At 43.7% G+C, this 20,214-nt stretch overlaps 1 protein-coding gene across 1 annotated transcript in view; it reads left to right on the plus strand.

The window, feature by feature from the left end:
- The window catches only part of si:ch211-180f4.1 (uncharacterized protein LOC100144405 homolog), a 20,773-nt gene extending 5,163 nt beyond the window's left edge, over window positions 1-15,610 (plus strand). Inside the window, exons 6-12 of the mRNA XM_031293126.2 lie at window positions 4,761-4,883; window positions 5,032-5,154; window positions 5,623-6,061; window positions 7,609-7,744; window positions 10,706-10,896; window positions 13,658-13,816; window positions 14,183-15,610. Coding sequence (XP_031148986.2) covers window positions 4,761-4,883; window positions 5,032-5,154; window positions 5,623-6,061; window positions 7,609-7,744; window positions 10,706-10,896; window positions 13,658-13,816; window positions 14,183-14,665 — 1,654 coding nt within the window. The 3' untranslated portion in view covers window positions 14,666-15,610. The remainder of the gene's footprint in view (window positions 1-4,760; window positions 4,884-5,031; window positions 5,155-5,622; window positions 6,062-7,608; window positions 7,745-10,705; window positions 10,897-13,657; window positions 13,817-14,182) is intronic.
- The last annotated feature ends 4,604 nt before the right edge of the window (window positions 15,611-20,214 follow it).

The following is a 20,214-nucleotide window of genomic DNA, read 5'->3' on the forward strand; positions in this document are numbered from 1 at the left end:
TCACACAGATACACACACAGCCACACACACACACACACACAGACACACACACACACACTCACACTCACACAGATACACACACAGCCACACACACACACACAGACACACACATACACACACACACACACACACACACACACACACACAGAAACACACACACACACACACTGCAGCTGTTAATGCCCTCCTTTCATATAATCTTTGAAAATCATTGCTTCGTACCTTTTTTTGAACTGGATTATGTTTGGACATTGCTCAGTCCCTCCAGAAAAATGTGATTTATGCGATCTCATAATTCAACGCATAATCAGCCAAAGTGCGCATATTTATGCGGGGGTCGCATTTTTTTCAAATACGCCGCACTTTCGCTGCATAAATTGCCTTTTTCCGCGCAAAATATGCGGGGCTTGCATGATTTCATAATCCCCGCATTTTCATTGCAAAAAAGTCACATATATCTTCTAGCAGAAAGTTGAAAAATGTTGCGTTTACTTCACACAAGAGCAGCCATTTCCCCCTGTTGCCATGGAAACGTTATGAAGTGACGTAATTACGCGACGTGAACATCATCGAAAAGCTGCAAACCCCGCGATGAAGCCACGATGAAACCGCAGTTTTTGCAAGTTCCCGCAATTTCATCGCATAAAATTGCATAAATATCCCGCATATTACATCGCATTTTTTAAGAAAATGTGCTGCATAATCAAGGATTTTTGCCCAAAACAATCACAAAAAAACTCTTTTCTGGAAGGACTGGTTGCTTTAGTTCTGTGAACAGACAAGTTCACACCACTGATTGTGCCAATTTAACCCTTGTGTTGTCTTCCGGCCCACCGTGAACTAGTTGTCTTTGTTTATGGCACTTTTTCAATGCTTTTGACGCTTTTTTAAAATGTTTTTGTCACGCTGTTTTGTTGTTTTAATGCTTTCTTTGTCAATAAACCTAAATTAAATAACATCATACCTAATTTGAGTTAAAACAAAGCAGAAAATATGAATTATTTTGACTAATAATTAAGATCAGAGTGGTATAATGGTTTTAAAACCATTTAAAAAAATGTTTTCAAATGCTATACAATTGAATAAAACACCCAAAATGCAATGAAAGTAATCCTTAAGTTTACCTGGGAAGAATGTTGCATGGTTTCTATACGTTCCACTATGCCTCCAAGTTTGTTTTTGGGCAATTTGGTTGAAAGAAATCCATATTTCTGTTATAAAAAACGTTGAAAACAGGTCAAATTTGACCCGAGGACAACACAAGAGTTTAAGGAAACCAATTTTCTTTGTGAATGAATAATGTATCGTAAATAAATAAATGTTCTTCTTTAAAATACAGGGGGCATAAGTCAGTACACCCCTATGTTAAATTCCCATAGAGGCAGGCAGACTTTTATTTTGAAAGGCCAGTTATTTCATGGATCCAGGATACTATGCATCCTGATAAAGTTCCCTTGGTCCCCACATCATCACATACCCTTCACCATACCCCCACATCATCACATACCCTTCACCATACCCCCACATCATCACATACCCTTCACCATACCCCCACATCATCACATACCCTTCACCATACCCCCACATCATCACATACCCTTCACCATACCCCCACATCATCACATACCCTTCACCATACCCCACATCATCAAATACCCTTCATCATACCCCCACATCATCACATACCCTTCACCATACCCCCACATCATCACATACCCTTCACCATACCCCACATCATCACATACCCTTCACCATACCCCCACATCATCACATACCCTTCACCATACCCCCACATCATCACATACCCTTCACCATACCTAGAGATTAACATGGTTTTATGTCAGTTAGCCTAATAGCTGGTTTGATTTGCGTTGAGAGATGATTTTATGGAAAGTACCCCATGCCAATCTCTAGGTATGGTGAAGGGTATGTGATGATGTGGGGGTATGGTGAAGGGTATGTGATGATGTGGGGGTATGGTGAAGGGTATGTGATGATGTGGGGGTATGGTGAAGGGTATGTAATGATGTGGGGGTATGGTGAAGGGTATGTGATGATGTGGGGTATGGTGAAGGGTATGTGATGATGTGGGGGTATGATGAAGGGTATGTGATGATGTGGGGGTATGGTGAAGGGTATGTGATGATGTGGGGGTATGGTGAAGGGTATGTGATGATGTGGGGGTATGGTGAAGGGTATGTGATGATGTGGGGTATGGTGAAGGGTATGTGATGATGTGGGGTATGGTGAAGGGTATGTGATGATGTGGGGGTATGGTGAAGGGTATGTGATGATGTGGGGGTATGGTGAAGGGTATGTGATGATGTGGGGGTATGGTGAAGGGTATGTGATGATGTGGGGGTATGGTGAAGGGGATGTGATGATGTGGGGTATGGTGAAGGGTATGTGATGATGTGGGGGCCAAGGGAACTTTATCAGGATGCATAGTATCCTGGATCCATGAAATAACTGGCCTTTCAAAATAAAAGTCTGCCTGCCTCTATGGGAATTTAACATAGAGGTGTACTGACTTATGCCCCCTGTATTTTAAAGAAGAACATTTATTTATTTACGATACATTATTCATTCACAAAGAAAATTGGTGTCCTTAAAGATTGGATTTTTCCTCATTTTTTTAATTAAGGCATTAAGATCAATTTACAAAAGATGATTTTTTTTTTTATTCCTCTTTTTTGTCAACTTCAGCATGGGTTCATAAACTTATGAGTGCCACTGTATATCTGAGGTTACACGCCTCTGGAGCAACTATGGGTTAAGTGTCTTGCTTTTTTTCCAAAATACTGTTCTGCTATTTTCCATATACATTAATAACATTCCTCAGGCTGCTGGCAATTCATTCGTTCCGGAGTGACGGAAAATATCTGCCATCACCCAGTTCCAGTCACGTCGCTCTCAAAACGTGCCGTGAAGAGAAAGGTTGGCGACGAGCACAGGCAATTTCAGTGAAAGTGGGAGACGGAATATTTTTTCTATCGAGCACAGGAGCACCTCTACATGTCTCATACGCACAGAGAAAGTTGCGGTGTACAAGGAATATGACATCAGACGTCATTACTCAACTAGACATGCTGAGGAGTATACAACATACCAGGGAGATGAGAGAAAGAACCGGGTCGCCAATCTTAAAAAATGTCTATTGAGGCAACAAGATGTATTTAAGAAAGCAAACAAAGAATACTTTTGTTGAATACTTGATGCGGCCCAGCCTGACCCACACTCTACCTCGAGCGGCCCCCAGGAAAATTGAGTTTGAGACCCCTGCCTTAGCCTGATATGCACCTCGCCTGATATGCACCTCGCCTGATATGCACCTCGCCTGATATGCACCTCGCCTGATATGCACCTCGCCTGATATGCACCTCGCCTGATATGCACCTAAGCCTAACCCTAACCCTGGTACCGGATGGGTTTTTCCCCGTTCAATTGTTCCGTAGACGTTTGAGAAATAGCCAACCAGCTACCAGATGAATTGTGACCATAAAACATTTGATTTGGCACAAAAAACATTTTGAAAATGGCAAAAAAGGTAAAGACCCAAGACTGTGTAGCAGCGAGTTGGACCAATCAGAGACGTTGCTGTTACGCTTAGGATTGTGGGTAGTGTAGTATTTCTCCATAAGATCGCAAATAAAAAACTTTATCCTTAAAACAAGGTTGGTTTCATTCAGACTTCTAGCTTCTCCCAGAGCAGAAACTTTGGTTTCACATCCTCGCAGCTCGGGGTCAGTTAACCTCAGACTGTTTAGACTTTATGGCCAATAATATAAATCCTTAATTTATATTATAAAAATAAATTTTTACTAGGGCTGTCAAACGATTAATTTTTTTCTTAATCACGATTAATCATCATGTTTTATCACATGATTAAAATTCTATTATTTTGCATTTCAGAACTGTTTTTAAGTCCATATTAACAATGGCAAGCAATTCTTACCAGTGAATCTTGAATGGGAATCAAATTAATGCAAAGAAAGTTACTTTATGAACTTCACTTTAGGATTTGTAATTGTTTATTATTGAATTATTTACTGTAAACAAAAGAAAAATGTGTGAATCTGTCATTATTGCACAATTCAGAACATGCCAACCGTAGTACGTCTTTAAGACCCGAGTCCTCTACGTTGCTGACAGGTCTGCAGTTAGTTGCCACCTGTTTCGCAAGAGCTGTAGTAATTTTTTGGGATTTGGTTTCATCCACAGGTCGGCAACTAGCACTCTCCTGAGTGGGTATCATGCTGTAGCAACTGTACTACTATGCTTAGCTCCGTAGGTGCTAGGTCAAGCTTGACGTGCTTCGGTGATATTTTAATTTGGCTTTACACAACGTGCATATGGCTTTCGACTTGTCTACTGAGCCGTCTGGGAGTTTTGTAAAATCAAAAGCTCCATTCAGAGTCATTGCTGCCTTGTTTCTCCATCCTGCTGCAGCCTGCAGCAGCAGGATGTGTTAGGAGGAAGTGGCAGCTTGATGAGAAGTAACGGTGCTGCAAAGGGTCAAAATAGTAGCCTGTTAGCACCACGCAAAGCTGAGTGAAGTGTAAAATAAATTAATAAATGCCGGCATGCGATTAATCCGATTAAAATGTACGCGCTATGCTCGGCCCTTAATTGCATCGCGATTAACGCATTAATGCTCACAGCCTGTTTTTACTTCTGGAACCACACTGTCTAGCAGTGTTTTCTGCATGGAACGGTATTGACTGTAACGCTGGCTGATGTGAGCGCTGTTCTCTCGGCAGGTCTGTACCGCGGGACGCTCTGAGCATGCTCCCTAACCTGAAGTTCCTGGACCTGAACAGGAACCCGATCAGCCGAGTCCAGCAGGGAGATTTCCAGAACCTTCAGCACCTGGAGGAGCTCAGGTCGGTCCGAGACGATGTCCTTGAGTCCGTTATCTTTGGGTATCTCTGATACTCATAGTTACCTGAATATTGATTGAATACGTATCTGAGACTTTGAAGATAACAGCCGGAGAAAGTAAATTGGAGGAATATGTTGATTGTGTTTTAGTCTGAACAACATGGAGGAGCTGCTGATGGTGGAGAGAGCCGCTTTCCAGAACCTTCCGGAAATCGCTAAGCTGGAGATCTGCAGCAACCCACGACTGTCTTACATCGACCCACAAGCCTTCAGGTAACTGTCTGTCTGTCTGTCTCTCTGCTTGTCTGTCTGCCTGTCTGTCTCTCTGCTTGACTATCTGTCTCTCTGTCTGTCTGTCTGTCTCTCTACCTGCCTGTCTGTCTCTCTCTGTCTGTCTGCCAGCCTGCCTCTCTACCTGCCTGTCTGTCTGCCTCTCTGCCTGACTATCTGTCTCTCTGTCTGTCTGTCTGTCTGTCTCTCTACCTGCCTGTCTGTCTGTCTGCCAGCCTGCCTCTCTGCCTGCTTGTCTGTCTGTCTGTCCTTCTGTCTGCCTGCCTCTCTGCCTGTCTGCCTGCCTGTCTTTCTGCCTGTCTGTCTGTCTGATTGAAGAAAAATCTAAAGCTGACTTATTTCTGTTCTTTCTTCTTTCCTTCATCTCTCCTCTCCTTACCTTTTCTTGTCTCTCCCCTCGTTTCCTCTTCTCTCGTTTCCTCTCCTCTCCCCCCCCCCCTCCCACCTCAGTGAGCTGTCCTCCCTGCGGACTCTCCTCCTCCACAGTAACCAGCTGAGCCTCCTCTCCTCCTCCCTCCTCTCCTCCCTCCCGTCCCTGGAGGAGGTGTCTCTCCACTCTAACCCCCTGCGATGTGACTGTCTCTCCTCCTGGGGGCCTCACCTGGGAAACCAGTCGCACCTGAAGATGCTGGACTCCTCCATCACGCTATGTTCCTCCCCGCCTCACCTGATTGGCCGGGAGCTGCAGGAGGTGGTGGGGGCCGGATGGGGCGGGGCCGACGGCGGCGGCGGGGGCGGGGGCGGAGCCAACAGCTGCCTGCCTCACATCTCTCCTCACGCCTTCCCGCCCGCCATGAACATCAGCGCCGGGCAGCCAATCACACTGGAGTGCTGGGCGGACGCTGACCCCGCCCCCCAGTTCTACTGGGTGACGCCCACTGGAGACAAGGTGTGTGTTTGTGTGTGTCTGTGTGTATATGTGTGTGTGTGTGTGTGTGTGTGTGTGTGTGTGTATATGTGTGTGTGTTTTTGTATGTGTGTATATGTGTGTGTGTGTGTGTGTGTGTGTGAGTGTGTATGTGTGTGTGTGTGTGTGTGTTTGTGTGTGTGTGCATGTATATGCGTGTGTGTTCGTGTGTATATGTGTGTGTGTGTGTGTGTGTGTGTGTGTGTGTGCATGTATATGCGTGTGTGTTCGTGTGTATATATGTGAGTGTTTGTGTGTATATGTGTGAGTGTTTGTGTGTATATGTGTGAGTGTTTGTGTGTATTTGTGTGTGTGTGTGTGTGTGTGTGTGTGTGTGTGTGTGTGTGTGTATGTGTGTGTGTGTGTGTGTGTGTGTGTGTGTGTGTGTGTGTGTGTGTGTGTGTGTGTGTTTGTGTGCCTCACTGGCAGGTTTGGTAATCCCCTGGATGCTATCACGGAGAACTGGGCTTTCTGCCCGAGGCCCAAATCACAGGAGGCGTGTGTGTTAATCATGGCGTTAACTCGTTACTATTACGTTCATTTTTGACAGCCATAGTGTTGGAAAACGATTTAATGAAATAAGGAAGATAAAGGCCTAAACTTAGAGGGCCCTATCCTGCACCCGGCGCAGCGCAAGCGTCTTTGCTAGTTTAAGACCGTCCCAGTTGTCAGTTTCCCGTCCAGCTCCCACGTCGTTTAAATACCAAATGCACCTGCGTCCATCTGTGGCCCGTGGGCGTGCTGGTCTTACAGGGAGGTGTGTTCAGGTGCATTCTGGGCATGCTGGTCTTACAGGGAGGTGTGTTCAGGTGCATTCTGGGTGTGCTGGTCTTACAGGGAGGTGTGTTCAGGTGCATTCTGGGCGTGCTGGTCTTACAGGGAGGTGTGTTCAGGTGCATTCTGGATGTGCTGGTCTTACAGGGAGGTGTGTTCAGGTGCATTCTGGGAGTATTGCTATCTTGAGGCAGCGGGAAGTGATCGCACCATTGACCAACAAAAACCTGGTCTAAAGTCAATAACGCAGAATTTCATTGTTATTTTAACAGAGCATTAGTAAAATGCTCCTAGGCTCGTGCACAGCGCGCACACACTATGCTTGTTACACACACAGGGATGCACAGCAGCACACACACATGCAGAAGATTACAAATAAAAATATTACAGTGCAAATCCTCCATCATAATAGCAATGCTCCAAGGTCCAAACACGCCTGGCTTTTAAAGGGAATGGGAGATGATCTCTGATTGGTTGATTGCATGTTACGCCCAAAACACACCTCTGATTAATGAAGACACTAAGTACAACCCTTTAGGACCATGCGCCCGGCACACGGACCCTTTTTTCCGCCGTCAAACTAGCAAAAGTGGATTTGGACACGCCCTAAACGCACCTGCACCAGGCGCTTCACGCCGTGCACTTACATCGTTAAAATAGGGCCCCGAAAGAAATAATATAAATATCTAATGTAATATTTTTTTAGGAAAGACTGATGGGTGTGTCTCTGTTGTTGTCTTTTCTCACCTGGTCAGGTGAGCTCGGAGGCGGTGGCTGCACCAATCATATCAGAGGAGGGGCGTGGCCTGAGCAGCAGGAGGAAGAAGAAGAAGCATCGTGTGTCGGAGCCCGGAGCGCTGGTGATCGAACACGCCGAGCCGTCAGACACAGGTCAGTCGGAGCTGCTGGTTCACATTCGGCCTGCATCCCAATTCTCTGTTCCAACAACTATCTTCATCTGCATCATCCTAAAACTCACTTCATTCACAGTACACAGAAACAAAATAAAACTAAAAGCAGTCTGTGTATGTGGTTGTTATTCTAAGTGACAACATTGTGGAAAGGATCCCTACAGAGATAGACCTTTTAGTTAAAGACTAAGATCCTTTTAGTTTAACATTAAAAAGGCCCAAAATCACCATCACCAAACCCACCAGACTCCATGTAAATAATCAGGACTTTTATCATCGTAAAACACACTTCATTCAAAGTGGACAGAAACAAAAATAAAACTATCAAAAGCCGTCTTGGTTCATCTTTCCACTGTTCCAACAATCACCACTCTGGTTTGGTTGAAATAAACCCTTAATTCACCCATTTACATGTGGAAATATGCTGGCTCTATACACGCTAAAAGTCCTGATTATTTACATGGAGTCTGGTGGAAATATGCTGGCTCTATACACGCTAAAAGTCCTGATTATTTACATGGAGTCTGGTGGAAATATGCTGGCTCTATACACGCTAAAAGTCCTGATTATTTACATGGAGTCTGGTGGAGATATGCTGGCTCTATACACGCTAAAAGTGCTGATTATTTATATGGAGTCTGGTGGAGATATGCTGGCTCTATACATGCTAAAAGTCCTGATTATTTACATGGAGTCTGGTGGAAATATGCTGGCTCTGTACACGCTAAAAGTACTGATTATTTACATGGAGTCTGGTGGAGTTTGGTGATGGTGACTTCGGGGCTGTTTCCTGTTGAACTAAAAGGATCTTACTCTTTAACTAAAAGGTCTATCTCTGTAGGGATCCTTTCATAATGTTGTCAGACACTTAATAATAATCTGAGTCTGTCAGCAGCAACAACACAACTTTTAGTGGACGCTGACTAAAAACATTTGTCCTATAGCAGGGGTTTTCAAATTGGGTGAATGTGAGCCTCCCCTTAGAGTAGGTAAGGACAGCCGAGCCCCCCCTTCCCCAAAATCCCGTCCGCCTGCCCGAACCCACATACGCCTCTGCAGTAAATGCCATCTTTTGTGTGTTCCAGGCAATGATGAGTTTCAGTAACAACTATGTAAATATTTTTTTGATATTGTATTTGAAGACATTTTATTTCCACAACTTTTTTAAAAGTGCATTCATAAACGATTCTTTGCAACAGCAAATTATTTCCAACATACAGGCCTAATTGAGGCTACTGTTAAAATCACTGAACATCAGTGGGCCTATCCACAAGTCAGCAAAACATGCTTAACATGTGTAATCGGTCGGTGTCTGGGCCTTACGCGCACATTTGAAGGACCGGCACATCGTCTCGAACAAAATCAGCACAATGGACAGTTCTCGGATGAATGAACGACAACGCTGTTTGTTCACGGGACACATAACATTTAACAGTCAACTGCATTAAAGGCATGTTATCAGATCGAACATTTTTTAACGATTACAGCCACATTAAACCTCAGATTTAAACAACAAACAAAATGCGCCATTTACGTCATTTGCGCTACAAGAGCGGCATCGACTCTATGGCCCAACCCATTCATGCATTCAAGACAACACAACTTTGAGTTTCAGTTTAATCATCCATATCAGTGGGAACAGTGAGGCCGCGCTTTCGATGCGCAGAGGTGTTCGATGTGGGGCTGCACTGCAGAGAGAAATAAACGCAAGTCGTACTCCACCTGCTGCCTTGATCTATATTGGTTTTTAATCAGTCAGTGCAGAAAACCCAAACTCACACAAGTAGGTGGAGGTGCTGTAATTTGCTAGCACCTCCTTGCAGACCACACACTGCGGCAGAGGTGCAGCCTCGGACCCCGACCAGGTGAAACCTAACTTTAAGTACTCAGGATTAGAGCTTAGATTGGGCCCAAAAGATGAAGCCTGGCCCTACCCGAGCCCATGCACATTGTGTCCGAGCCCGGCCCGGCCCGACACATTAACTGTAATTATGAGCCTGATTTAAACCCGACAATTTTTTAATACGTGGGCCGTTATAACTGACGTTCTCAACTACAATTCAGAGTTGTTTGAACTACAGAAATCTGTTTAGAATTATCTTAATGAATACCGGTAATGCAACAAGGACGAAGCCTGTAAACTGCTGTTAGTTTATTCAGAACGGATCGCAAATGGATCCGAATGAAGAAACGTAAAAAAAAACCTTGACCCTAGCTGCTCCCTCAGCTGAATAGTGAGGGGAACAGATCAAGGCAGCATCATAATCAAAGCCCTGGAGCCATATAGGAGACTTTCTGGTCTCCATCACCTAATTGGCCGACAACAGTGCTGCAGAGGGGGGGAGACAAGATGTAGCCCAGTTTACCTCACACTCAAGTCAGGTCAGGACATCCACCCAGAGCTACGGGAGAAGCTGGAGAGGCAGAGCTTTCTCCCCTCCGAATAAGGCTAATAAAGTAATGATTAAAAAAACACAAATGCTTGGTGAAGGGCCCGGCCAGGCCCGGCCCGATCATAGCGGCGTAAAATGTCGGCCGGGCACAGTTCGGACTCGGGCAGAGAATCTAAACTCTACTCAGGGTCATATTTCCTACGTTTTTTGCTGGGTCTTGTCTCCTCCCTTAATGCTGACTTCTGTTGACGACAAGGAAACGATGCATTTTAAAGCTAATACACGCACGCACAATTATCGATATCAATAGAGCTGCATACAGAGTTATTTTTTCTTTGCGTGTCACGCCTCCCCTGTGGCTCTTTGGCGCCCCCCAGGGGAGGCGAGCCTCACCTATTGAAAACCGCTGTCCTGTCCTATAGGGTTACATTGCAGCCCAGTTCATGGCTGCCGGTTGCAGGGTTCTCGCTTAATACTGGACCACATTAGTCACTGAAATACTGAAAATACCCCTTAACATTGCATCTCTTTCGCTCTCTCTCTTTCAGGTGTGTATACCTGCGTAGCCTGGAACATGGAAGGCGCAGACACGAAGAGCGTCTCGGTGTTGGTGGATTCCCAGGGGTCTGTGGGCTCGTGGTTGGGCGGGGGGATCCGGTGGGGCGGTGAGCCCGACAGAGAGCGGCCATGGCTGGGGAACTCGTCCAGCGCTGCAGCCTCTCTGGTCGTGCTGGCGAAGGTACCTTAAATGTGTTTCTATATATTTCTGTTACATCTGTTGTTTTATGTGTACTTTACATCTTTTTATGAAACACATATATTGTATCTTAATGTAGGAAACTTCTAATATAAATACATTTTATTTCATCCTTACTGCATATATATATATATATATTCAGTGTTAAGCACTGCCTCTGGCGGTCATCCAGGATTCATAGAACCATAGTTACGTTCTTAACTTTCGTTTTATTGCTTTTATGATTATTATTGAAAAACGATAGATTGAAAACACTTTGATAAGGGTAATTTTTGTAATTTAAAAATGTAAAAAGGGTAGGACCCGAAAAGCATTGCGCTTCCTCCTACTCTCTTTCGGAAAAAAAAAAAAATGTATTTAAGTATTTATTTATTTTGCTTATTTTTGCTTTTTCTTTTTTCATAGTGAACTACTTTTGTGTCTTGTATTTTCTGTTTTTTATTTATTCTTTTGTATGTTGTTCGAAATAAACTATTCATTATTAATTATTATAATGAAAATACAAGCTAAGTCTCACTTCTGATTAGGGTTGGGTATCGTTGGGTTTTTCCCGATATTAGTGCTAAAACGATACTTTAAAAAAAGCTCCCGTTGCCTAAACGGTGCCTGAACCGATACACAAAACGACAGTTGGAGACAATAAAGAATTGCTTGTTTATTGCTTATGCCATATAGACCATAATGTACCGTCTGTGTTGTGTCCACGGTGTCTCAAAGTGCAACTAGTCTCTTCTGTGTCTTTAGCTGCAGACTGTTGGACGTCTCTGTGTCGGAATCCGTTCCAGTGAAATACAGCCACACGTTAGACCGTTTAACCGTCAGCATTTTAACCGTGATTAAAGGTGCTGTAGGTAGGATTGTGAAGATCCAGGATTTAGCCAAATAATTTGAACATCGACAAATTCTCAGTCCCTCCCCCCTTTCTGCTAAAGCCCAAAACGGTCTCCTAAGCCCCTCCCCCCACAAGGGAGAATGAATGCGTGTGCATGAGCAGTGATTGACACACAGTTAGACACCCCCCCTGGCCCTGATTGGTGCATCTGAACAGTTAGACACCCCCCCTGCCTGGCCCTGATTGGTGCATCTGAACAGTTAGACAGTTAGTTTAAATGACCTGCTTCATGTAGTTCTACTGGAACATAGGGTCAGTTTCAGCAAATATGACAGAAAGTTAGTTTTATAAGTCTTACCTACTACTGCGTCTTTAAGGCAGTTACTAGCTAACGCCAGGCTAACGTTACCTGCTGCTAAGTGTAGTGTTAACTAGCATCACATGCAGTGATGCTTCTGTTACCTGTAACGTCCATTTCGGAGCAGCGCAGGCATTTACGTGCCACCGAAACTGTTGAGGAAGCAGTTTCAGTACCCAACCTTACAAGATTGTGTACAAATCTGCACCTCCCTACCTCTCAGAATATTTTAATTTAGTAAAAAAAACTCCCACAACACTAGAGGGCAGTCTCACAAACTGTATTCCTACAAGAGACTTTTATATTTAATCTGCCATGTTGTCATTTAGGGTTACTGTTTCAGAACCCAACCCTACTTCTGATCCATTAAACAGGGTCGAGGCTAGAAGGGATACAGCTACGGCGACGGTTAAGTTTAGGCACCAAAACAACTTGTTGAGTTTAGGAAAAAGATTGTTGTTTGGATTTAAACACTCCCAAGGAAAGAACATGTGTTTCCTGCTTGGAAGTATTCAAATTATATTAATATATAATAGTGCTGTCAGTTAAACGCGTTATTAACGGCGTTAATGCAAACCCATTTTAACAGCGTGAATTTTTTTATCGCAAGATTAACGTTCTTTTTGACCTAGAAAAACTACAACACCACACCGGATCTAGCTAGACCAGAAACTAAACAACAGGCACGCCGCACACACTTGTTTGGGCTTGCAAGCCGGCCAAAGAGTAGTAGGCTAACGTTACGTTTTGAGTGGATGGCGAGCGCGAGACGCCGAAATGGATGCCAATAAGATTCTGAATGGAAAGTTTACTTTAAAAAAGTTGCCAAATGGTTCCATTGACAAGACCAAAGTGATCTGTGTGTTTTGTCGTTGTGAACTGAGCTATCATCGCAGCACGTCCAGTCTGAAATACCACTTGATGACCAAGCACACAGCTGATGACCAAGTACACAGCTGATGGCCAAGCACACAGCTGATGACCAAGTACACAGCTGATGGCCAAGCACACAGCTGATGACCAAGCACACAGCTGATGGCCAAGTACACAGCTGATGGCCAAGCACACAGCTGATGACCAAGCACACAGCTGATGACCAAGCACACAGCTGATGACCAAGCACACAGCTGATGACCAAGCACACAGCTGATGACCAAGCACACAGCTGATGACCAAGCACACAGCTGATGGCCAAGCACACAGCTGATGGCCAAGCACACAGCTGATGGCAATTCTCCGCCCCCTCGTCAAAGCCAGGCGACAAAAGCACAAAGCAAGCCGATCCACTTTTCCATGTTGATAAGAGCATTAAAATGAGAAAAAATAATGGGACAAAAAGAAATCAAGGGACATTTAGAATAGATAAAAATGTGCGATTAATTGCTATAACTATGACATTAATGCGATTAATCACGATTAAATATTTTAATCGTTTGACTGGACTAATATATATTAATATTAGATTATGTGTAGCTTACGGCCGTAGCTGTATCCCTTCTAGCCACAACCATTAAACCGATGAGATTTGCGGTTGCTTCCTGTTTCCTGTGCAGGTCGTGCGCGCCCAGTCGGTGGTGTTGGAGTGGAAGTTGTATCCCAGCGGAGGAGCTTCGTCTGTGGGTCAGAACCAGCAGGACGGCCCCCTCCCTCTGACCCGGTGGACCAGCGCCACCGTGCACATTGACAACCCTCAGATCAGCTACACCGCCAAGGTGAACACATCCACACTCGCACGCTACGCCTGTGTGCGGTTAGTTCACGGCTCTGTAATAACAGTGGGACAGCCGGCCGCTCCTCATTTGCATACAGTTGGCTGGATTCAACTTTATGCAAATGAGGAGCGGGTGACTCGACACCCTGCTTCTCCAAAGTCCCCACAATGCTCCCAGAATGCATTGCACAGCTGCTCCCATAGAAATGAATGGGAAGTGTGGAAATGGCACTGATAATGGACACACACCATGAGTCTGTAATACCCCCTCTCTCTCTCTCTCTCTCTCTCTCTCTCTCTCTCTCTCTCTCTCTCTCTCTCTCTCTCTCTCTCTCTCTCTCCCCCTCTCTCCCCCCCCCCTCTCCAGGTCCCAGTAGATGTCCAGGAGTATAATCTGACTCACCTCCTTCCTGCTACCGAGTACCACGTCTGCCTCACCGTCTACTCCTCTCTTCCCTCCCCCTCCTCCCCCATCTCCCCCTCCCCCATCTACACTTCCTGCCTGAACGTCACCACCAGGGAGGCGGGTTTCTCGGTGGAGCTAGTGGCCTCGCGGCGCAGCAGCGTGGCGCTCGCGGCCGTCATGGGCTCCATGTTCGCCCTGTCCATCATGGCACTGCTGGTGGTCTACATGGGCCGCCGCGTGCAGCAGCACAAGTCCTGCGGGCACTCGCTGAAGAAGTACATGCAGCACGCCACTGCCGCCATCCCACTGAACGAGCTGTACCCGCCGCTCATCACGCTGTGGGAGAGCGAGGCCGAGAAGGACAAGGAGGAGAGGGAGGCCGGGGAGGGCGGGGAGGAGGCGGGGGGGAGTCAGATCGACACCACCAAGACGTACATGTGGTAGCCGGAGGAAAACGACGGGAAGAAAAGAAAGACGTTGGAGGGTTTTAAGGAGGGACGGAGAGAAACTGGATGAAAGTTACCAGCAAAGACAGAAACAGATGCGGCTATGGAAGCACATTCCTGCCAAAAAAAAAGATCCTGTTTGTTATTATTATGAGAAACTTTATTTAAAAGTATTGACTTAGTTTCTCAAAATAATGACATTTCTTTACATAATAACAAAAATCTGTCACTCAAAACAGCAACAACGTATCTCAAAATAATAATGACTTATTATGTCAAATTAATGACTAAGTAACGGGAGGAGCAGCCCAGTCTCATGGCAGTTCGTGAAATGGTCACGTTTCTTAAACTGCGGGTCGAGGCCGGTTATTGGGCCGCCGGCTGGTTTAAACAGGACGTCTGGCAGCTGAACTGTTTCTGCTCTTTTCCTTCCTTTCATCCTCTCTTCTGTCCTCTTCCCTCCGTCTTGGAGCACACTGACAGTAACTGTACTGTTAGCAAAACAAACATCTAATTATTGTAATTTAGGTTAATCAGATGAACATGATCGCAGCACTAACACGCAGCCGTACGGATTATTTCACTTTAAAGGTCCCGCATTCAAACCTGCTGGACAGGAACTTCAAACTATACAGAGCTAAAGAAAATAACCAACCAGTCCTCCAAAACCCATTCGAGGATATTGGTCCTTTGTCCCCCTCCCCCCCAATACGACACACAGGAGCATTTTCAGTCCTCTTAGCTAAACCAGAGAAGGTAACCGTTAGCGTTATGCATTCACTTGAAAACTAAAAAGCCCTGTTTTGTACGAGTTAACTATCTCGGAACGTATTTGCTTCCAAGACATTGAACACTCAAGTAGAAGTAGGCTCGCCTGAACAAAGCTTCACACAAGAGAGCTGTTTTCTGTTTTTTCTGAATTTCTTTTTTTCCGAATTTTTATTTTTTCAAATTTCTTCTTTTCTGAATTTTTTTTTCTGAATTGCGTTTTTCTTTTTTGTTTTCTGAATTCCGTTTTTTTCGAATTTCGTTTTTTCTGAATTTCATTTTTTTCTGATTTTTTTTTTCTCCGAATTTCAGTTTTTCTGAATTTCCGAATTTCTGTTTTTCCGAATTTCTGTTTTTCCGAATTTCATTTTTTTCTGAATTTCTTTTTTTTTTTCGAATTTATTTTTTCTGAATTTCCGAATTTCATTTTTTCTGAATTTCATTTTTTTCCGAATTTCAGTTTTTCTGAATTAATGAGTAAGTAAACTCGTAAAAAACAAGTCCTTTTTTCAGTTTTACTGAATTTCCATTTTTCCAAATTTCCTTTTTTCCGAATTTCAGCTTTTCCGAATGCATTATGCTTCCGTAGAAGTTACAGAAGTTATATAATAAATAAAACGATGAAACAAAGGTTCCTTCCTATTTTCTCAGCAATTTAAACATTTCAGTTCAGCTTCGAACCAAAACAAACTAACTTCCCGTCTGAATTCGGGACCTTTAATCTTCCGGAAACTTCACTTTACTTGACGTAGCATGAATGCATCACTTTTCTATTTTACTCTCTTTGTTTTTGCATTAGGAGTAAAAAAAAAAGCTCCGTCACTGACGCCACCATTACGTCCATGTAAAGAACTTTATCGACACCGTGTGCACGGACACTACGAGTGACCACGTTGTGCTTTTTGTTTGTCCGCTAATGCAGAGTTGTAGTCTCTGTTTTATATCCTGCAACACTGACTTCTTTTTTGCGGTTTGTCTGGGTTTTTTTAGCTGTTGGTGACGTTGCACTGCGAGGCGGAGGCAGGTGCTGCTGCATGCCTTTGCACTCATATTTAAGAAATGTTTGTATAAAACCACGTCTGTCCGACAATCTGCAAACTGTTCGCTTCAATCAGTACATGTTCAGTACGTTCTCACTGGACAGAAACACACTGCACACGCCAAAGAAAGAACACGTTACGTCTTCATTATGAAGAGTTTCTGCAGGTTTCACTAAGTCAAATTTAAGACCTTTTTTATCACAACATCAACGAAGTCTAAAATTCAGTTTTTTCAAGCCAAGTACCGATAAACTTGTACTTCCTCATAGCTTGCGTATGTATGACACGTTAATTCGTATGCCATTATTGCCGTGTTATCAAGACGCGTACTCGCCGTTTGGCCTCCATTGACTTACATTACCTTGCGATTGCGTGTGAATTTACGCCGTAGTGAGTAGTATGAAAGGGCGAAAATTAGTGTAGGGAGGTAGGTCGGGGGGGGAGGATGGGTCAAACACAGGACTTTCACCCAGGAGACCGGGGATCGAGTCCCGCGTGTCACGTTTCCTAAACCCAACCGTAGCCTCGCGATAACACGCCACGTGGTTTTAGAAAGTGGCGTGTATGTTTACGCTGTGACGTTGCAGACTGCCGTCCACTGTTTACAGCTTAGACATACACGCAGATAGCTCAAAATGCGTACAGATAACACGCCACTTGGCTTTAGGAAAAGTGCCATGTATGTTTACGCGAAGTCATGATGTCATGTTGTCATAGCTGAAGAATAAAATCTGTTTCATGTCTGTAGTATAATACGGAAGAGACTCTCGCCAATAACACGAAAGCCGATTGGCTGCAGTATAAGTTGCATGTTGGTCTCATTTGTCGTTATACAGCAAAGTATATCTGGACTAGCGACAGAAACAACTACAAACAAATAACAGGGGAAACGGCAAGCAAAACATCAACACACAAGTAACGAATTAACAAAATAAAACTTAAATATCACAACTGGAAACCACAACCATGACCACCAGTGTGTCTCGTGTGTCCCAACAGGAAGTCAGATTCAAACACAAAACCTTCCTAAAAACAGTTTGAAGTCTGATTCAGAGTTATGAACTAGCCTGGTCCTACCAGACTCTGGTACATTACATACAGTACGTAGAGGGGCGGAGCCAGGCTAGTTATGACCCCCGAGTGCTGATCGATCAGTTTGCAGGTTTGTCGTTTTTCTGACTTTTAGCCAAATATTCCCTCAACTGTCTGTCAACCAAAACACTTCAGGAACACAACACCCCAAAGGATCCTCTGGGCATTTTAAAGAATATATTCTGTCGTGTATATATATATATATATATATATATATATATATAATATTTACATGATATGCTGTTATAAAGACGCAGCTTCTCCACAGCGAGGAGCTTAATATATCTCAGTAAACTGAATCTCTTTCGGTTTCGGATTGTTGGCCGAAGAAAACGAGACGTTACGTTGGCGTCCAGAGAAACTTAAGATGGACATAAATGGAGAAAATAATGATGATAACACTTTATAATAACCGGCACTAATACATGGTAAACTGATAGTTAGGGCTGTTAAAAAATGAACGTGATAATACAACCCGTTCTCATTCCCAACTCATAAAATACGGACTCTTGGTCAGTGTCTTTCAGCGTCAGATACGACGCAAAAATCCCCCTTTAGTGTCTGTATGTTCCATATGTGTATGTATGCATGGCGCTGAGCAGCAGCGCTGAGCAGCAGCGCTGAGCAGCAGCGCTGAGCAGCAGCACGACCGCGGCGCTGTAAGATGACGTAGTATTAAGAGTGACAACGGTAGCGAGGCGTTATTATGGATCCCACGCAACTTCTAGGCAAGCCCCACCCTACAAAGCAGCCCGATTGTTTGGGGTTAGGCATTCTAGTAGTTAGCCCTCCTGTTGTCCTTGGGTCAAATTTGACCCATTTTCAAAAAGTTTCTTTATCAGATTTCTTTCTCAGTTTCTTTCAACCATATTTTCAAAAGAAATAATGTGGATGGCTCCCTACAACACTCTTCAGAACTTTTATTCAATTTCATAGAATTTGAATTTTTTTTTTTTTTATAAAAGAATATGACAAAAATGTTGGGAAAAGCATCAAAAACGTGGGGGAAAAAACACACAAAAATGTCAAAATGTGCCGAAATAAAACATTGGGAAAATGTGACAAAAAGGTTGAAAAAAGTGACAAAAAGACGTTGGAAAAAAAGTTTACATTTTGACCCAGAAAAACAAAAATGTGCATGGTCGACGGGAAGACAATACAAGAGTTAAGGTTAGGACAGCTGATTGGTCGGGGGATTGTCCCATTCTTGTCCCACGTGTCACGTAAACATACCTTTTTATAAGCTCAAACACCATCTTTTCCTAAACATAACTGCGTCAAAAGTGACGCCAGTAGTCCCGACCCAGCGCGTTAAGATCTGACGCTAAAGGAGACTTTTAGCGTCAATAACAAACGCCAAAGGCAGCTGACCCTGCGTCCGCATGCTGGATAACGAGTTAACGCAAATTCCTTTTGACGCCACTCGTGTATTTGACGCAAACACGTTGTGTGATTTAGTCCTTCGAGCCGCTCCGTAGTTCGGGGTTTGTGGACGGGTTACAAACCATTTTGGTAGACAAATACTTAATATGTGTACAATGATAAACAACCCCGCCCCAAAAATCAAAACTGGGTTGTCGTTTTGGGGTTGTATTACAAAGTTTTTTTCGAAATTTTTTTGATGTTTTTGTCACTTTCTTAAATTCATGCAGACATGTCCCAGGTCACCCCTAGATAGTTGGAGATCTCTCTTTTTTAAGATAATTTTTTGGGCATTTTCAGCCTTTATTTTGATAGGACAGCAGAAGACGTGAAAGGAGAGAGAGAGGGGGGAACAACATGCAGCAAAGGGCCGCAGATCGGAGTCGAACCTGGGCCCGCTGCGTCGAAGAGCAGACCTCTATATATGGGCGCCCGCTCTACCAACTGAGCTATCCGAGCGCGGAAATTTGACCCATTTTCAAAAAGTTTCTACATCAGAAATTTGGATTTCTTTCAACCAAATTGTCCCAAAAAAATAATTACGTGGATAGTTCCCTACAACTCAAATAAAATAAATGATCAGTTCACTACTTTCATTGAACTTGGGTGTGTTATTCAATTTCATAGCATTTGAAAAAAGGACGTTGAAAAAAAGTGACAAAAAAGTGGGGGCAAAAATGACAAAAACGTCACCAAAAAAAAAGAAAGAAACACAGAAATAAATCGACAATAAGATCGGAATAAGTGGAAAAAAAAAACGTCAAGAAAAAAAAGTGACAAAGACATCGTGAAAAGCCACAACAGTGACGAAAAAGACGACCAAAACGTTGAATTCTTATTTCTTTATTTTAAATTTTGACCCAGAAAAACTAAAAAGTTGAATGGTCAACGGGAAGACCACACAAGGGTTAATATTCTGTGTTAATAACGAAGAAGTTTTCCGTTAATATCAGGTGCTTTTACTTATTTAGATTTTTGGATGTTAGAAATGTCCCTAAACTTAACAAAAAAGGAAGTTTTCTGCCCGGCACATTCTCCGTTTTTCTACGAATTATTTTTCCTAAAGTGAACCTGATCTGCAGAATTATTATGATATTGTTTTTACAGTTTTCAGCAGAGATTCGGAATGAAAATCTGCCGAATTTAGCGGACTGTATTTCTGCTTTGGGTGGAGATGAGTTTTATTTAGATTTCTGTCAAATCTGCAGAAAACTGCGTCTGCTGA

The sequence above is a fragment of the Sander lucioperca genome, chromosome 12 (genome assembly GCF_008315115.2).
Source record: "Sander lucioperca isolate FBNREF2018 chromosome 12, SLUC_FBN_1.2, whole genome shotgun sequence".
NCBI classification, from domain to species: Eukaryota; Metazoa; Chordata; class Actinopteri; order Perciformes; family Percidae; genus Sander; species Sander lucioperca.